The sequence below is a fragment of the Stylophora pistillata genome, chromosome 10 (genome assembly GCF_964205215.1).
Source record: "Stylophora pistillata chromosome 10, jaStyPist1.2, whole genome shotgun sequence".
NCBI classification, from domain to species: domain Eukaryota; kingdom Metazoa; phylum Cnidaria; class Anthozoa; order Scleractinia; family Pocilloporidae; genus Stylophora; species Stylophora pistillata.
Window position 1 is genome coordinate 28,470,697 of NC_142528.1, and position 18,048 is coordinate 28,488,744.

The 18,048-nt window shown below is 39.7% G+C and overlaps 2 protein-coding genes and 1 pseudogene across 2 annotated transcripts; all 3 read left to right on the plus strand.

Annotated features, from left to right (window-relative positions):
• The first annotated feature begins 731 nt into the window (after positions 1-731).
• LOC148722550 (kinesin-like protein KIFC3) lies at positions 732-11,002 on the plus strand. The gene is made up of 4 exons (XM_088737052.1): positions 732-737; positions 2,249-2,581; positions 2,901-3,194; positions 10,718-11,002. The coding sequence occupies exons 1-4, from the start codon at positions 732-734 to the stop codon at positions 10,742-10,744; spliced, it is 660 nt and encodes a 219-aa protein (XP_088593178.1). The 3' UTR covers positions 10,745-11,002.
• LOC148722551 (uncharacterized) lies at positions 3,573-4,899 on the plus strand (annotated as a pseudogene).
• Positions 11,003-12,645: 1,643 nt separating the features above from the next.
• Positions 12,646-14,103, plus strand: LOC148722552 (kinesin-like protein KIFC3). Its single transcript, XM_088737054.1, has 3 exons — positions 12,646-12,948; positions 13,125-13,403; positions 13,723-14,103. The coding sequence occupies exons 1-3, from the start codon at positions 12,907-12,909 to the stop codon at positions 14,101-14,103; spliced, it is 702 nt and encodes a 233-aa protein (XP_088593180.1). The 5' UTR covers positions 12,646-12,906.
• The last annotated feature ends 3,945 nt before the right edge of the window (positions 14,104-18,048 follow it).

Here is an 18,048-nt window from a genome sequence, read left to right on the forward strand (position 1 = left end):
GAACAACAAACTTCACATCGCTTAATAACTCTGTTGATCGAGGGATCGTGCACATATACAACTCTGTTGATGATAAATTCAGTCCTTTCCCTGATTGATAAACATCATAACTACGAATTCCCGTCGGTATCCGCCATCTTAACCCTAAAAGAAGGATCCATTCAAGTAGTATTCAATAATGTCGCTTCTGTTGACTCGAGCGCGTTTTTCTTTTTTTGTTTTTAACTTTTTTTACCCTCAGTGCATACGTGGTGTAACAGTCATGTAGTGGTTTCCCCTCGAGTTGTTTAATTAAGGAACCAAGGAGCCTGATTACACCCCTTAAGTCTCTGATGTATCATCATCCCCTTCATTGGCAGCCAATTTTTGGCAGTGCCTCCTTTATATTCTTTTGCCTCCTTTATACTCCGTTCCCTATGAAAAAAATAAAATTTTATTACACTGTTTGGTGTTCAACTCTCAAAAGAAAGGCTACAACAAAATGTAACCGTATCAGTAATGAAAGTGAGCGGCTTTCAGATCTCGGGAACGATCGATGACCACATTTGATCGACGCAACGAGAGCTTTTTCCGAAAAAAAACTGTTTTCGGTGCAAGTGAAGTTACAATGTGTCAAAGGCTGGAATGATCTTATCAATGAAATAGGCAACACTAGATTTGAAGCTGTGACTTAAACCTCGCTAACACCAGTATCTGGTATTTTATATTCTGTAGGGTAAAACATTAATGCCATGGAGGTAAGTCACCCAATATGCAATGTTATAACTTACAAACGTTAACGGAAACAAGATGCGGCTTGCTTTGTCCACTTTAGCGGAGAGTTCCATCGGGCGATAGTTCCTTTTGTTGAAGAAGCAGCGAACAACTGTGTCGTAATGCGCCTGCGTGTTTTCCTCGTCCATTTCGACCCAGGCCTCATCGGGCAAAGGCGGACGCATCTCCCCGAGGCTCAAATGCCTGTATTCATCTTTTATCATATGGGAAAGTTCTCCGTGTTCATTTGATTCCCAGCGATTCAGGCGATTTCCTCCCTCGTTGTTTGTTTGAGTGCCAGTATCTGCTTTTCGTGGTCTCAGAATTTGAACACCAGACACATAACGGCAGTTCAGTCCACTTCTGTCCCTCATGGAATTCTATTTAGAAGAAAATGCAATTGAATCAGTTCTACGAGGAGGCAAATTGTTAAAAAAATCCTATTATGATAGAATTACGAACGGGGAACAATTTTCAAATCGATGGTACTATATATAAAGTAGACGGTGGCACTATGGGACAAAACCAATAAGATTTCAGTATCATATGCGGGGCACATATCATATCATTAAAATCTGGTTGGCCATGTCCCACATTTTGTTTTTTTTTTTTTACCGTTCTTAGTTCACATAAAGTGAAACACAATAGAGAGGTAAAGCAGTTCCGAATGGATGTGACGGGGGTTTATCACAATGACGCGATGCTGAGACAAATAACTGAAGGAGTGAGGATAAATAATGTGAACGAAGACTCGCTTATGAACTCCAAGAACGAATGGAACTTTTTTCAAATCCCACGAGCTGTGATTGATACATCATGACCGCTTACATGAAGCCTGGAAGAAGTGTGGACATTTCAGAGTCACTTATATGAACAATTATTTATGAGTATTTTAAACATGGCGGAGTACTACTGATGAGGATCGTAATTGATCGAAATCGATTTGGAATTCCGCTACATTTTTACAAGTGACTTTTTATATACCATTTTACACGTTTTTACAATTCTTGTATTCGTTTTATAATAGTTTTTAGTGCGTCGAACGTGACTACGAGACGTTATGTCTAGCAAACTGACTCAATTATCGAACACGTTCCTGGCCTCGGCCCACAAAATTTCATCACAACGTTCTTAGTTCCTTGTCACCAGAATTCCTCGTGTTTCTGTTTTTTCGTTCGTCTTCTATTTTCCTGGCGTTTGCTCTCCACAACCTGTCCACGACAATGCATTCCAACAGACTCAGAAAAATGATTGTGAAACGCACCATTAGGTACCAGTCCATTCCTTTAACATAGCTGACCTGTGATCAAAAAGTATATGAACAATTTCTTAGCAGAAGTCACTAATCCACACAACCTCTTTAAATTACATACATCTATGCTTTCTTAAGCGTGGCTAGCTGTAGTTTGCAGCTCAATATTTTACGTTTTTCTCTCGCTTGGTATATTGAGTGGAAATTAGTATTAGTTATATTTTGGAATATTTTGGCCATCAGCGCAAGTTAGTGTTTGATTTTCGGGTTTGTTTTTATCCTCTCCCTCTCCAACAGATCAACAAATATAAAGCGGATATCGATCAGCTGGGACAAGAATTTCAACAACAGACGAAAGACTTTGAAGAGGAAAAAAGACGACTTGTTGCAGAGGAGCGAGCCAAATGTGGGAGGGAAACCAGCGTTATGCGCTCAAAGCTGAAAAGCGTTACACAGCAGCTGATTTTAATGAAGAACACTTTGGACAATATAAAGAGAGAACATCAAGATCTAAGGATAAACTGTTTAAAACTCGGGACTCGAATTAAACCGGCAATACGCGAGGTGATAAAACAAGTAGGTTTCACTTCCTGTAGCTCGCATGTTTCAAGACACTAAGTACAGTGGAACCTCAATTTACGAAGTGCCAAGGGACTGGGGAAATTGGCTCGTTATATCGAGGTCTCGTGGCATACATTTTACTGTAACTTTAGCCGGGCTGAAGCTGAAGTATCGTTCGTTATACTTAGGACTTCGTTATATAGAGGTTCGTGAAGTCGAGGTTCCACTGTATGGGGTACCTCGTTTACACAAGGATGGATTTCTCCTGCGAGAATTTCGCGATCTGTTTGCAATTTCAGTTCTGAATGGAACTCCACTTTTGTTTTCCTTACAGATTGTGCAGCGCATCGAAGGAATTGATGACAAAGATAAAGAATTGGTTACGAAGTACAAAAAGGAAATGGCGCTGAGGAAAAAGCTACACAACGAACTAGTGGAATTGAAAGGCAACATTAGAGTATATTGCAGGGTAAGGCCTGTGATCAAAGAAGACGGAGGAGGAAAAATGGCTGCCAATGTTGTTTCTTTTGACGAAGATGACGATGGTGTTCTTGGTGTTTTCTCCAAAGGATCAACAAAACTGTTCGAGATGGACAAGGTGTTCACATCAGAGTCCACTCAACAGCAGGTAATTTTTTTTTTTTGTTATGCCAGTAGATGTTGTATTTGATGAGTCAGACGTGACATCATGCGTTCGGGCTTTAATTTTTTAATGCAAACCTCGCGCTAACGAACAGTAACTGATGCAAAAGAAGGCAGTGATGGTGTTTCCTTCATCAATGCACCAGTTTAGCAGCCAAATCTCGGAGCAAACTTTCATTTAAAGGAGCTTTGAGACAGTTGTGTGTACTGGAAAATATTGCTTGAAAATCTTTTTGTTCGTCATTTGCGACCCGTACTAAATCCTCGCTATACTTAATGTGTGATTCATGTTTGTTTATTATTAGCATGTAAGTATTTTTATCAAAGTGTGGTAAAGTTTTTGCAATTTCGGTGAACTGCTCTAATGAAGTAGAGATATATTTAGCCAATAGACGCTCTTTTAATCTGCAATCCGCTTTTCTCTCTCTCCAGGTGTTTGAAGAGGTTAAGGCAGAGGGAAAATGATAAGACCAACGATTTTCTTTTTACATTATTCATTAGCTCCTGAGAACACTTTGAATATATGGGAAGAAACCTAGAAAGTTAAAGGTCTTCAGGCGGTGATTATGGATGAAAAAAAGTTATTTCGAAAATTTCTGTGGGCAAACCGAACCAAGCTGCCTCTCTTCTTCTATCTCTTCTCTTTCAGTACTAGTTTCTGTGCTGCGTCCCATTACACTAGAAAGCGTGTATGTGCTGCTCTTTTTTAATAATGATAAATAAAAACGGTCCGCTTCAAGAGGATTTGAAAGAAATACTAGAATCATTATATTATCATACTCCAAACCTGAACTCTACGGTCGCTACATCGACGGCTGTATCGGCGCTACCTCCTCTACCAGAGAGGAACTCACTCAATTCATAACCGCAGTCAATTCTTTTCACCCGGCTCTGAAATCATGTACCTGGGAAATTTCTGACAATTCTTTATCCTTTTTAGACATCAAAGTTTCAATTGAAGGCAACGGTTTATGCACTAGTGTGTATGACAAACCTACAGACTCGCATAATTACTTGTTATATTCGTCTTCGCATCCATCTCACGTTAAGAATTCCATTCCTTTTTCTCAGTTTCTAAGACTTCGTCGTTTATGTGGTGATGACTCTGATTTCTAGCACAAATCAGAGTCAATGTGCCAGTTTTTCGATAAACGTGGTTACCTTGATTCTGTCGTTCAAGCGGGTTACCACCGCGCCCAACTTATTGATCGACATTCAGCACTACAAACGTCACAAAAGGAAGATTCCGACCACACTCCATTCACTCTTACGTTTCACCCTCCCAACCACTCAATTAAATCCATCATTCTTAAAAACTTTGAATTACTTCAAAACGATCCAGAGACAAGCACTATCTTTTCGCAGCCTCCGCTCATTTCATTCAAACGCGACAAAAACATAGGCAATTTTTTGGTCAGAAGTTCTTTTCAGACTAATGACCAACCAGGCACTTTTAAATGCGCTCGTGCACGATGCAAAACGTGTCCTTCCATTCACAAAACTGATAAAATATCGGGACCCAAACGATCCATTAAGATCACCGCTCACTTCACGTGCACCTCCGCCAATGTAATCTATTGCATAACTTGCACCTATTGCAAAAAGATATACATAGGCGAAACAGGCAGAAGACTAAAACCAAGGCGCTGGACATAAAGAAAAAGGGAATTACCAGCTTGAAGAACCAAGCGATGGCTGCTGGTGATGCCGTGAAAAATATGTCCAACGAGAACGAAGTTAATGAGCGAAGCGCCTCCCAGCGGATGCAGAACATGGAGAAGGAAATAGCCAGATTGCAGAAATAGCCTGCTACTCTGGAGGAAAAGCTGGTAAAGAAGGATGAAGAAATCAGAAAAACGAACGATTCAAGAGAAAACATCATGAAAACCATGCCTCAAACATTACAGGTGGCTAACGCCAAAAAGGCAGAGAATGAGATCAAACTGTCCACAATCCGCGAGCAGTGTAAGCAGGACTTGAGAAGAGAGATGGAAGAGCAACTGCGGGAAAACGAAACGGGATTACCAGAGACACTTTGACGACAAGGATAGGAGTGTAGAGGAGATTAAGCATGAGAAAGAAAACGTAGAAAGAGAACTTGCTGCTGAAAAAAGCGACTCTTCAAAAACAGATCCCTCTTCTTCGGTGAGAATAAAGTTTATGGGTTTCATTTTGTATCCCTGTTGACTCTGTTTACACTCATCAGTGCTAGTAGTGCTGTGGGTGTTCGAAACTAAATTAAGTCTTCTTTTATTTTATTCTAACGCTCATTTGTTATTTTTCTTCTTTTAACTTGTATGAAGAAAAGGGACATTATATCAGTTCAAGATCATTTTGCAGTTATTATTGCGAAAGCTGTTTCACAATTTCGACCTAAGGAGCTGGTAGCAAGACCTTAAAACTGTTTGTTTATTTGTTTGTTTCTTTTGGACCCTGATGTAGCAGACAAGGCGAATCCGACAACGGCTCCTTCAAGATCAGCAAAGAAATCCTTCAAGGGGAACAGCAGTGACATACCATTGGCTCAGGTAGAGATTAAACCTTTTCCAAACCCACTCGGCAAAATAGCTACAAGATCCTTATTTTTGACGTAGAGCTGTTCCAAAGCTTGGCGCTGATCGTTTATCAGATCGATTCCGCGTTGTTCTAGGATGCCTGTTTTTTATCACTTTAACGGCTGAGTGACAGTTATTTGATCTCGACCAATGAGAATTCTTTATTATTTGTTTTGCATCGTGCACGAGCGCATTTAAAAGTGCATGGTTAGTCATTCTAAGCAACTTAGGGCAAATCTGCGGTCTTTCCTTACAATTAGGTTGCACGGAAAGCCGCAAAACCCTTGAACAAAAGCTCATCTTTCACACCGGCAGTCTAAATCCCACAGGTATAAACGAACGCTTTTCATTCCACTAATTTATTCATGTTTTTCTCCTTGCCATGTTACCACCAGTCACGTAGCTCCACTTTCTGCCTTTTAAAGGACACACAACCCACAATTCCTCTATTCGCTCCGACGAAGGGCTAACGCTCGAAACGCCAGCTTTTATAACCGTAACGGTGGCCAATTTACCATTTCAACTTTGTTGATATATTCAAATGATTATTATTATATTATTATTGTTATTTTTATTATTATTATTCTAGTAAATTATAGTAAATTTTATAGTAAATTTTTTTACTATTCTTTTGCGTTGAACTTTTGAAGACTTTGCATTTCCTTTGTCAAGAGACTTAAAGTAAGATATAGACTTCCTAAACAGCACATTATAATTTTATTATTCATAGCCATATAACTATGTAGTTTTGGTTAGTGATATTTTTCCTTAAAAGGAGAATTGTAACTAGCAAGATTTTTTTTATTTTTTTATACACATGTTAGATTCAATAAGTCTTTTCTCATTAAAGATGTTGCTTAGCTACAGAGTATTCCTCAAATGATTATTATTATTTTTTTTTTTTTTTTCATGCGCGGGATCAATGCTGGCAATCCCGGCCCATCTTACCCGCTCGGCTAGCCGATCACAACACAGGATTCGCTCCTTCTTGCCCACGGTCGCTGCGTGCGATGTAATAAACTCTATTATGTAACCCCGTACGTTGCTTGCTCTGTTTCAGCTCAAAATCGAATGGACGAAAGTACAAAAAACCGAGGACAGTGACGAGGTCTTTACTCCGGGCTCTTCAAGAGAACGTAAGAGCACACTCCTACTCACTGACTAGCTTTCACAAAAGTCTCCTTAGGAATGAAACAGTTCAGTCGCTACCGTACGAACTTGGAAAATCCCAAAGTAGTCACTTCGTTTGATTTGTTGTTAGCCACCGTCTCAAAGGATCTTAGTCAACCACGCCTTTGTTATTTTTTACATACGGGCAAGTGCGGAGAAAGTCGTTCATATTACACTCGTAGCCTGGCAAGAGTCGTGCTGGTCCGTCAACCCTTTTTTACCAAGCGTAAAGAAAGGAGTTGCAGAAAGAGTAGCGTGCTGCATCCTAAGAAAAAATCCCACGCGATCCACGATTACTAAACACGAACAGATTTAAAATACGCTTAAACAAATATTAAATATCTTTAAGGAAGTTTGTAAAACGTTTCTCGATTGCACTCTCGGCCGAAGCGTATACCATATCAACTTGTGATAATGAATCCCAATTATCGAGAACTTCGGTTAGATTACAACCAGTTAAACCAAGAGATTCAAGTTGGAATATTTGATCCTGTATGATGCTTGTAAGTGGAGTTATAACCAACACAACGGGCCGTTCATCATCGTTACCCATACGCTACCAATACGCTACCCATACGTTACGCTACCCATACGCTACGCTACCCATACTCTACCCTACTCATACGCTCTGGAATAATCACTTTTTTATGCCTTTGCACTGATGCATGTCATGCCATGGAAAAAAAAAGAAAAAAATGTTACGTATGATGCACGATCCTCGCAGTAGATAGCGCTATTTATGCAATAGCGAAAATCAGACCTGAAAAAAATCAGGCCTGTACGGGACTCGAACCACTGACCTCTGCGATACCAGTGCAGCGCTCTACCAATTGAGCTAACAAGCCAACTGGGAGCAGGCCGTTAAGTTGATTGCACCTTGTTCTTAAGGTTACAAATGAGTGCAACGAGGTTCATTGCTCCAAGGACAGCATACTATGAGAATGATTTTAAACGCAAGCCTGAACCTTGCGCTTACTAACCCTTAAACTCCGAGGACCAGGACAAATATTGTTCTTTCAGAATCGATCCTATATCAAGCAGACCAGGAAGCCGTTACCGGGCAGACAAGCTAGTGATGGGAATAAAGTGTATCTTAGGGAATCATTAGATAATCCAATACCAAATGCTTCAGACTTAATTTCTAAGAATTCTATGGCGCGCAGTTAAGAGAATTACTATTGAGATCTGGGAGTGAAAGGGGGTGAGAGGGCAACAGGACTCGGTAATCGTTTCCATATTTTCCGCCAGTGTTAATTAAGCTCCAAATTGAGCCTAAATAATCAACCTGTCATACATTTTAGTCATGTCAAAAATTGACCAAATTGTCATTGACCAAATCAAGAAATCTTGTTAGGATACCAACGAACCCTTTTTTTGTTTACATACGGGCAAGTGCGGAGAAAGTCGTTCATATTACACTCGTTGCCTGGCAAGAGTCGTGCTGGTCCGTCAACCCTTTTTTACCAAGCGTAAAGAAAGGAGTTGCAGAAAGAGTATCGTACTGCATCCTAAGAAAAAAGGCTAGGGTATGCCTGACACAAAAGTTATGTCGAGTTGTACTGTCTGCATTCAGTAAAAACTACCTTAACCGACCACAGAGAATGTCAAGTCTGTTTGTTTCAAAAGAGTAAGAGGATGAGAGGTCAAATTAAGACTTCGTCTATGTACATTTGCATGATTTTTATAGTGCAGTTGGACTATAAAGGTTTTTCATACACGAGAAGAAAAGAGAGACATCATGTGATGAACGTAATGCACTTCTCAAATGTGCTTTGGAATCATGTTCTTGTTTTTCGCAGATACAGGAAAGGACAAAGATGTGATTGCCAACCTAAAAAAAGTGTTAGAAGAGCGAGATATAATATTAGCTGAACAAGGACAGGCACTTGACGAACGTCAAGATGAATTGGAAACTCTTTACACAGAACTGCAAACTTGGCAAGAAAAGTGCGCTTAGCAACCAAGGCGCTGGACATAAAGAAAAAGGGAATTACCAGCTTGGAGAACCAAGCGATGGCTGCTAGTGATGCCATGAAAAATATGTCCAACGAGAACGAAGTTAATGAGCAAAGCGCCTCCGAGCGGATGCAGAACATGGAGAAGGAAATAGCCATATTGCAGAAATAGCGTGCTACTCTTGAGGAGTAGGCTAACGCCAGAAAGAGTAGGCTAACGCCAAAAAGGCAGAGAATGAGATCAAACTGTCCACAATCCGCGAGCAGTGTAAGCACGATTTGAGAAGAGAGATGGAAGAAGAACTGCGGGAAAACGAAACGGGATTACCAGAGACACTTTGACGACAAGGATAGGAATGTAGAGGAGATTAAGCATGAGAAAGAAAACGTAGAAAGAGAACTTGCTGCTGAAAAAAGCGACTCTTTAAAAGCAGATCCCTCTTCTTCTTCTTACTAGGTTAGCTTCAGTCCCAGAGTCATGCTTTTGTTTATATCTGCCTTACCGCTATTATTTCGGCGCCCCTTGTGGAAGAGAACGCGTAGAACAGTATACGGTATATTCATACCGTTAGAACAGTCTATTGTATATTCATACGGCTGCCAGCAAGTTCTCTGTTGCTCGCGTACTTTTAGAGGCAGCTGCGTAAGTATTGAGTAGTGTGGAATCCGCATGAGAAACTCAATTTTCTTTGTTTCACGTTCGTTGCAAATAACTGAACAGTGATCGCAGCCTTTCAAGTTTTCATTTGGACAAAAAAAGACGACTTTTGACACCTGCTCTTTCCTTCAAAGGTAACGCGCGAAAAAAAAACGTCAAAGAGGTCCTTTGAGAATTAGTTCGTGCGGTTAAAATTTCACGTGCAACTGCGCGCAGTACATTTAAAAGTCAAGTACGAGGGTGTAATCAAATATTTCACTGCAAATATTGAACTGCAAGGTTTCAGCGAAAGTTTGTCAGATAAGTTCTGAAGGCTCCTGGAAAATGTGCGCTCTGTTTGGCAAAGTCGAGTGACAGCTAGAAGCTCATATGCGTTTAGGCATAGTTAGTAGAGGGTGACTGGTTAGGAAAGCCGGCGAACTACAGAGAGGTATGTTATTGTTCTAGATTGACATTTGACCACATCAACCTCAATACTTACTCAAAGATGCGTGTCACCCTGGCTGCTCAGGTGCTGAGTGCTTCAATGGCTGCAGTGCTCTGGTCATTTGGACCTCCAGAAGCAGAAGGTACAGTAAAGTACTGCGAGATGGTGGATGGGTTTTTCGATTGCCTTAATGTCCGGAGCACCAAAGAACACCAAAGGAAAAGAAAACCCTTACTTGCTCCATACCGTGACTCTCAGGATGGCAGGTATGGCAATTATTATTGTTATTATAGTTCTATATGTTGTCATCTGTATATTTTCCTCTTTTTTTGTATTTATAAATTTAACATGTGACTGTGGTATACCTAAATCTTGTCATTAGTTTGTTTGAATGCTATACATGTAGTGCAAATTGTATGTTTATTGTAACCCTAACCCCACAGTTAAACCAATTAGTGCTTTACACTGGTATAATAATATCCTGTACTTTGTTGACAGCAGAATAACCTAAAAAATACACCCTTATGTAAACCACATAAAAACGAGGCTCCCTTGCTACATCCAATGTAAACAATCAAAATAATGGATAGTGCAGCTGTGGTTCTTGATGAAAATGTAAATTTACACTGTTCTGTTAACCATTCTGTATACATGGAAATTTTCATAGAGCAGATTAATGTATAATATGACAACTCTAACCCTTGCAATATGACAATTCTAAATTTTATTTAATTTGTATTTCAGGTTTCAGTGGTTACTGAAACTCCTTGATTACCTTAAGACCTGGAAAGAAACACGTAACAACAGACCTGGAAATTTCGATCAGAATGCAAGGAGCAAAATGTTTATCTGGTGGCAAACTCATGAAGGTTTTCAGCTCACAGTCTATTCTGTTATTGAGGCTACGCAATTTCTCCTCCAAGAAGGGGTGGAGTTTGTCTTGACTGAGCGCTTCTGTCAAGATTCTCTAGAGGAATATTTTGGCCATCAGCGCAAGTTAATGTTTGATTTTCGTGTTTGTTTTTATCCTCTCCCTCTCCAACAGATCAACAAATATAAAGCGGATATCGATCAGCTGGGACAAGAATTTCAACAACAGACGAAAGACTTTGAAGTGAAAAAAAGACGACTTGTTGCAGAGGAGCGGGCCAAATGTGGGAGGGAAACCAGCGTTATGCGCTCAAAGCTGAAAAGCGTTACACAGCAGCTGATTTTAATGAAGAACACTTTGGACAATATAAAGAGAGAACATCAAGATCTAAGGATAAACTGTTTAAAACTCGGGACTCGAATTAAACCGGCAATACGCGAGGTGATAAAACAAGTAGGTTTCACTTCCTGTAGCTCGCATGTTTCAAGACACTAAGTACAGTGGAACCTCAATTTACGAAGTGCCAAGGGACTGCGGAAATTGGCTCGTTATATCGAGCTCTCGTGGCATACATTTTACTGTAACTTTAGCCGGGCTGAAGCTGAAGTATCGTTCGTTATACCTAGGACTTCGTTATATAGAGGTTCGTGAAGTCGAGGTTCCACTGTATGGGGTACCTCGTTTACACAAGGATGGATTTCTCCTGCGAGAATTTCGCGATCTGTTTGCAATTTCAGTTCTGAATGGAACTCCACTTTTGTTTTCCTTACAGATTGTGCAGCGCATCGAAGGAATTGATGACAAAGAGAAAGAATTGATTACGAAGTACAAAAAGGAAATGGCGCTGAGGAAAAAGCTCCACAACGAACTGGTGGAATTGAAAGGCAACATTAGAGTATATTGCAGGGTAAGGCCTGTAATCAAAGAAGACGGAGGAGGAAAAATGGCTGCCAATGTTGTTTCTTTTGACGAAGATGACGATGGTGTTCTTGGTGTTTTCTCCAAAGGATCAACAACACTGTTCGAGATGGACAAGGTGTTCACATCAGACTCCACTCAACAGCAGGTAATTTTTTTTTGCTATGTCAGTAGATGTTGTATTTGATGAGTCGGACGTGACATCATGCGTTCGGGCTTTAATTTTTTAATGCAAACCTCGCGCTAGCGAACAGTAACTGATGCAAAAGAAGGCAGTGATGGTGTTTCCTTCATTAATGCACAAGTACAGCAGCGAAATCTCAGAGCAAACTTTCATTTAAAAGAGCTTTGAGACAGTTGTGTGTACTGGAAAATATTGCTTGAAAATATTTTTGTTCGTCATTTGCGACCCGTACTAAATCTTCGCTATAATTAATAATGTGTGATTCATGTTTGTTTATTATTAGCATGTAAGTATTTTTATCAAAGTGTGGTAAAGTTTTTGCAATTTCGGTGAACTGCTCTAATGGAGTAGAGATATATTTAGCCTTACTTGCTCCATACCGTGACTCTCAGGATGGCAGGTATGGCAATTATTATTGTTATTATAGTTATATATGTTGTCATCTGTATATTTTCCTCTTTTTTGTAATTATAAATTTAACATGTGACTGTGGTATACCTAAATCTTGTCATTAGTTTGTTTGAATGCTATACATGTAGTGCAAATTGTATGTTTATTGTAACCCTAACCCCAAAGTTAAACCAATTAGTGCTTTACACTGGTATAATAATATCCTGTACTTTGTTGACAGCAGAATAACCTAAAAAATACACCCTTATGTAAACCACATAAAAACGAGGCTCCCTTGCTACATCCAATGTAAACAATCAAAATAAATGATAGTGCAGCTGTGGTTCTTGATGAAAATGTAAATTTACACTGTTCTGTTAACCATTCTGTATACATGGAAATTTTCATAGAGCAGATTAATGTGTAAGATGACAACTCTAACCCTTGCAATATGACAATTTTAAATTTTATTTAATTTTCATTTCAGGTTTCAGTGGTTACTGAAACTCCTTGATTACCTTAAGACCTGGAAAGAAACACGTAACAACAGACCTGGAAATTTCGATCAGAATGCAAGGAGCAAAATGTTTATCTGGTGGCAAACTCATGAAGGTTTTCAGCTCACAGTCTATTCTGTTATTGAGGCTACGCAATTTCTCCTCCAAGAAGGGGTGGAGTTTGTCTTGACTGAGCGCTTCTGTCAAGATTCTCTAGAGGAATATTTTGGCCATCAGCGCAAGTTAGTGTTTGATTTTCGTGTTTGTTTTTATCCTCTCCCTCTCCAACAGATCAACAAATATAAAGCGGATATCGATCAGCTGGGACAAGAATTTCAACAACAGTCGAAAGACTTTGAAGAGGAAAAAAGACGACTTGTTGCAGAGGAGCGGGCCAAATGTGGGAGGGAAACCAGCGTTATGCGCTCAAAGCTGAAAAGCGTTACACAGCAGCTAATTTTAATGAAGAACACTTTGGACAATATAAAGAGAGAACATCAAGATCTAAGGATAAACTGTTTAAAACTCGGGACTCGAATTAAACCGGCAATACGCGAGGTGATAAAACAAGTAGGTTTCACTTCCTGTAGCTCGTATGTTTCAAGACACTAAGTACAGTGGAACCTCAATTTACGAAGTGCCAAGGGACTGGGGAAATTGGCTCGTTATATCGAGGTCTCGTGGCATACATTTTACTGTAACTTTAGCCGGGCTGAAGCTGAAGTATCGTTTGTTATACCTAGGACCTCGTTATATAGAGGTTCGTGAAGTCAAGGTTCCACTGTATGGGGTACCTCGTTTACACAAGGATGGATTTCTCCTGCGAGAATTTCGCGATCTGTTTGCAATTTCAGTTCTGAATGGAACTCCACTTTTGTTTTCCTTACAGATTGTGCAGCGCATCGAAGGAATTGATGACAAAGAGAAAGAATTGGTTACGAAGTACAAAAAGGAAATGGCGCTGAGGAAAAAGCTCCACAACGAACTGGTGGAATTGAAAGGCAACAATAGAGTATATTGCAGGGTAAGGCCTGTGATCAAAGAAGACGGAGGAGGAATAATGGCTGCCAATGTTGTTTCTTTTGACGAAGATGACGATAGTGTTCTTGGTGTTTTCTCCCTGAAAGGATCAACAACACTGTTCGAGATGGACAAGGTGTTCACATCAGAGTCCACTCAACAGCAGGTAATTTTTTTTTTTGTTATGCCAGTAGATGTCGTATTTGATGAGTCGGACGTGACATCATGCGTTCGGGCTTTAATTTTTTAATGCAAACCTCGCGCTAGCGAACAGTAACTGACGCAAAAGAAGGCAGTGATGGTATTTCCTTCATCAATGCACCAGTTTAGCAGCCAAATCTCAGAGCAAACTTTCATTTAAAGGAGCTTTGAGACAGTTGTGTGTACTGGAAAATATTGCTTGAAAATATTTTTGTTCGTCATTTGCGACCCGTACTAAATCCTCGCTATACTTAATAATGTGTGAATCATGTTTGTTTATTATTAGCATGTAAGTATTTTTATCAAAGTGTGGTAAAGTTTTTGCAATTTCGGTGAACTGCTCTAATGGAGTAGAGATATATTTAGCCTTACTTGCTCCATACCGTGACTTTCAGGATGGCAGGTATGGCATTTATTATTGTTATTATAGTTATATATGTTGTCATCTGTATATTTTCCTCTTTTTTGTAATTATAGATTTAACATGTGACTGTGGTATACCTAAATCTTGTCATTAGTTTGTTTGAATGCTATACATGTAGTGTAAATTGTATGTTTATTGTAACCCTAACCCCACAGTTAAACCAATTAGTGCTTTACACTGGTATAATAATATCCTGTACTTTGTTGACAGCAGAATAACCTAAAAAATACACCCTTATGTAAACCACATAAAAACGAGGCTCCCTTGCTACATCCAATGTAAACAATCAAAATAATGGATAGTGCAGCTGTGGTTCTTGATGAAAATGTAAATTTACACTGTTCTGCTAACCATTCTGTATACATGGAAATTTTCATAGAGCAGATTAAAGTGTAATATGACAACTCTAACCCTTGCAATATGACAATTCTAAATTTTATCTAAATTTTATTTAATTTTTATTTCAGGTTTCAGTGGTTACTGAAACTCCTTGATTACCTTAAGACCTGGAAAGAACCACGTAACAACAGACCTGGAAATTTCGATCAGAATGCAAGGAGCAAAATGTTTATCTGGTGGCAAACTCATGAAGGTTTTCAGCTCACAGTCTATTCTGTTATTGAGGCTACGCAATTTCTCCTCCAAGAAGGGGTGGAGTTTGTCTTGACTGAGCGCTTCTGTCAAGATTCTCTAGAGGAATATTTTGGTCATCAGCGCAAGTTAGTGTTTGATTTTCGTGTTTGTTTTTATCCTCTCCCTCTCCAACAGATCAACAAATATAAAGCGGATATCGATCAGCTGGGACAAGAATTTCAACAACAGACGAAAGACTTTGAAGTGAAAAAAAGACGACTTGTTGCAGAGGAGCGGGCCAAATGTGGGAGGGAAACCAGCGTTATGCGCTCAAAGCTGAAAAGCGTTACACAGCAGCTAATTTTAATGAAGAACACTTTGGACAATATAAAGAGAGAACATCAAGATCTAATGATAAACTGTTTAAAACTCGGGACTCGAATTAAACCGGCAATACTCGAGGTGATAAAACAAGTAGGTTTCACTTCCTGTAGCTCGCATGTTTCAAGACACTAAGTACAGTGGAACCTCAATTTACGAAGTACCAAGGGACTGGGGAAATTGACTCGTTATATCGAGGTTTCGTGGCATACATTTTACTGTAACTTTAGCCGGGCTGAAGCTGAAGTATCGTTCGTTATACCTAGGACTTCGTTATATAGAGGTTCGTGAAGTCGAGGTTCCACTGTATGGGGTACCTCGTTTACACAAGGATGGATTTCTCCTGCGAGAATTTCGCGATCTGTTTGCAATTTCAGTTCTGAATGGAACTCCACTTTTGTTTTCCTTACAGATTGTTCAGCGCATCGAAGGAATTGATGACAAAGAGAAAGAATTGGTTACGAAGTACAAAAAGGAAATGGCGCTGAGGAAAAAGCTCCACAACGAACTGGTGGAATTGAAAGGCAACATTAGAGTATATTGCAGGGTGAGGCCTGTGATCAAAGAAGACGGAGGAGGAAAAATGGCTGCCAATGTTGTTTCTTTTGACGAAGATGACGATGGTGTTCTTGGTGTTTTTTCCAAAGGATCAACAAAAATGTTCGAGATAGACAAGGTGTTCACATCAGAGTCCAGTCAACAGCAGGTAATTTTTTTTTTGCTATGCCAGTAAATGTTGTATTTGATGAGTCGGACGTGACATCATGCGTTCGGGCTTTAATTTTTTAATGCAAACCTCGCGCTAGCGAACAGTAACTGATGCAAAAGAAGGCAGTGATGGTGTTTCATTCATTAATGCACAAGTACAGCAGCGAAATCTCAGAGCAAACTTTCATTTAAAAGAGCTTTGAGACAGTTGTGTGTACTGGAAAATATTGCTTGAAAATATTTTTGTTCGTCATTTGCGACCCGTACTAAATCCTCGCTATACTTAATAATGTGTGATTCACGTTTGTTTATTATTAGCATGTAAGTATTTTTATCAAAGTGTGGTAAAGTTTTTGCAATTTCGGTGAACTGCTCTAATGAAGTAGAGATATATTTAGCCAATAGACGCTCTTTTAATCTGCAATCCGCTCTTCTCTCTCCAGGTGTTTGAAGAGGTTAACGCAGAGGGAAAATGATAAGACCAACGATTTTCTTTTTACATTATTTATTAGCTCCTGAGAACACTTTGAATATATGGGAAGAAACCTAGAAAGTTAAAGGTCTTCAGGCGGTGATTAGGGATGAAAAAAAGTTATTTCGAAAATTTCTGTGGGCAAACCGAACCAAGCTGCCTCTCTTCTTCTATCTCTTCTCTTTCAGTACTAGTTTCTGTGCAGCGTCCCATTACACTAGAAAGCGTGTATGTGCTGCTCTTTTTTGATAATGATAAATAAAATCGGTCCGATTCAGGAAGATTTGAAAGAAATACTAGAATCATTATATTATCATACTCCAAACCTGAACTCTACGGTCGCTACATCGACGACTGTATCGGCGCTACCTCCTCTACCAGAGAGGAACTCACTCAATTCATAACCGCAGTCAATTCTTTTCACCCGGCTCTGAAATCATGTACCTGGGAAATTTCTGACAATTCTTTATCCTTTTTAGACATCAAAGTTTCAATTGAAGGCAACGGTTTATGCACTAGTGTGTATGACAAACCTACAGACTCGCATAATTACTTGTTCTATTCGTCTTCGCATCCATCTCACGTTAAGAATTCCATTCCTTTTTCTCAGTTTCTAAGACTTCGTCGTTTATGTGGTGATGACTGATTTCCAGCACAAATCAGAGTCAATGTGCCAGTTTTTCGATAAACGTGGTTACCTTGATTCTGTCGTTCAAGCGGGTTACCACCGCGCCCAACTTATTGATCGACATTCAGCACTACAAACGTCACAAAAGGAAGATTCCGACCGCATTCCACTCACTCTCACGTTTCACCCTCCCAACCACTCAATTAAATCCATCATTCTTAAAAACTTTAAATTACTTCAAAACGATCCAGAGACAAGCACTATCTTTTCGCAGCCTCCGCTCATTTCATTCAAACGCGACAAAAACATAGGCAATTTTTTGGTCAGAAGTTCTTTTCAGACTAATGACCAACCAGGCACTTTTAAATGCGCTCGTGCACGATGCAAAACGTGTCCTTCCATTCACAAAACTGATAAAATATCGGGACCCAAACGATCCATTAAGATCACCGCTCACTTCACGTGCACCTCCGCCAATGTAATCTATTGCATAACTTGCACCTATTGCAAAAAGATATACATAGGCGAAACAGGCAGAAGACTAAAACCAAGGCGCTGGACATAAAGAAAAAGGGAATTACCAGCTTGAAGAACCAAGCGATGGCTGCTGGTGATGCCGTGAAAAATATGTCCAACGAGAACGAAGTTAATGAGCGAAGCGCCTCCGAGCGGATGCAGAACATGGAGAAGGAAATAGCCAGATTGCAGAAATACCCTGCTACTCTGGAGGAAAAGCTGTTAAAGAAGGATGAAGAAATCAGAAAAACCAACGATTCAAGAGAAAACATCATGAAAACCATGCGTCAAA

Coding starts and splice junctions, on each gene's coding strand:
- LOC148722550 (XM_088737052.1), top strand. Junction 2,582..2,900: donor TACGCGAGGTGATAAAACAA/GTAGGTTTCACT, acceptor TTTTCCTTACAG/ATTGTGCAGCGCATCGAAGG. Junction 3,195..10,717: donor CAGAGTCCACTCAACAGCAG/GTAATTTTTTTT, acceptor TTTGTATTTCAG/GTTTCAGTGGTTACTGAAAC.
- LOC148722552 (XM_088737054.1), top strand. CDS start 12,907: ATGCAAGGAGCAAAATGTTTATCTGGTGGCAAACTCATGAAG. Junction 12,949..13,124: donor CTGGTGGCAAACTCATGAAG/GTTTTCAGCTCA, acceptor CCTCTCCAACAG/ATCAACAAATATAAAGCGGA. Junction 13,404..13,722: donor TACGCGAGGTGATAAAACAA/GTAGGTTTCACT, acceptor TTTTCCTTACAG/ATTGTGCAGCGCATCGAAGG.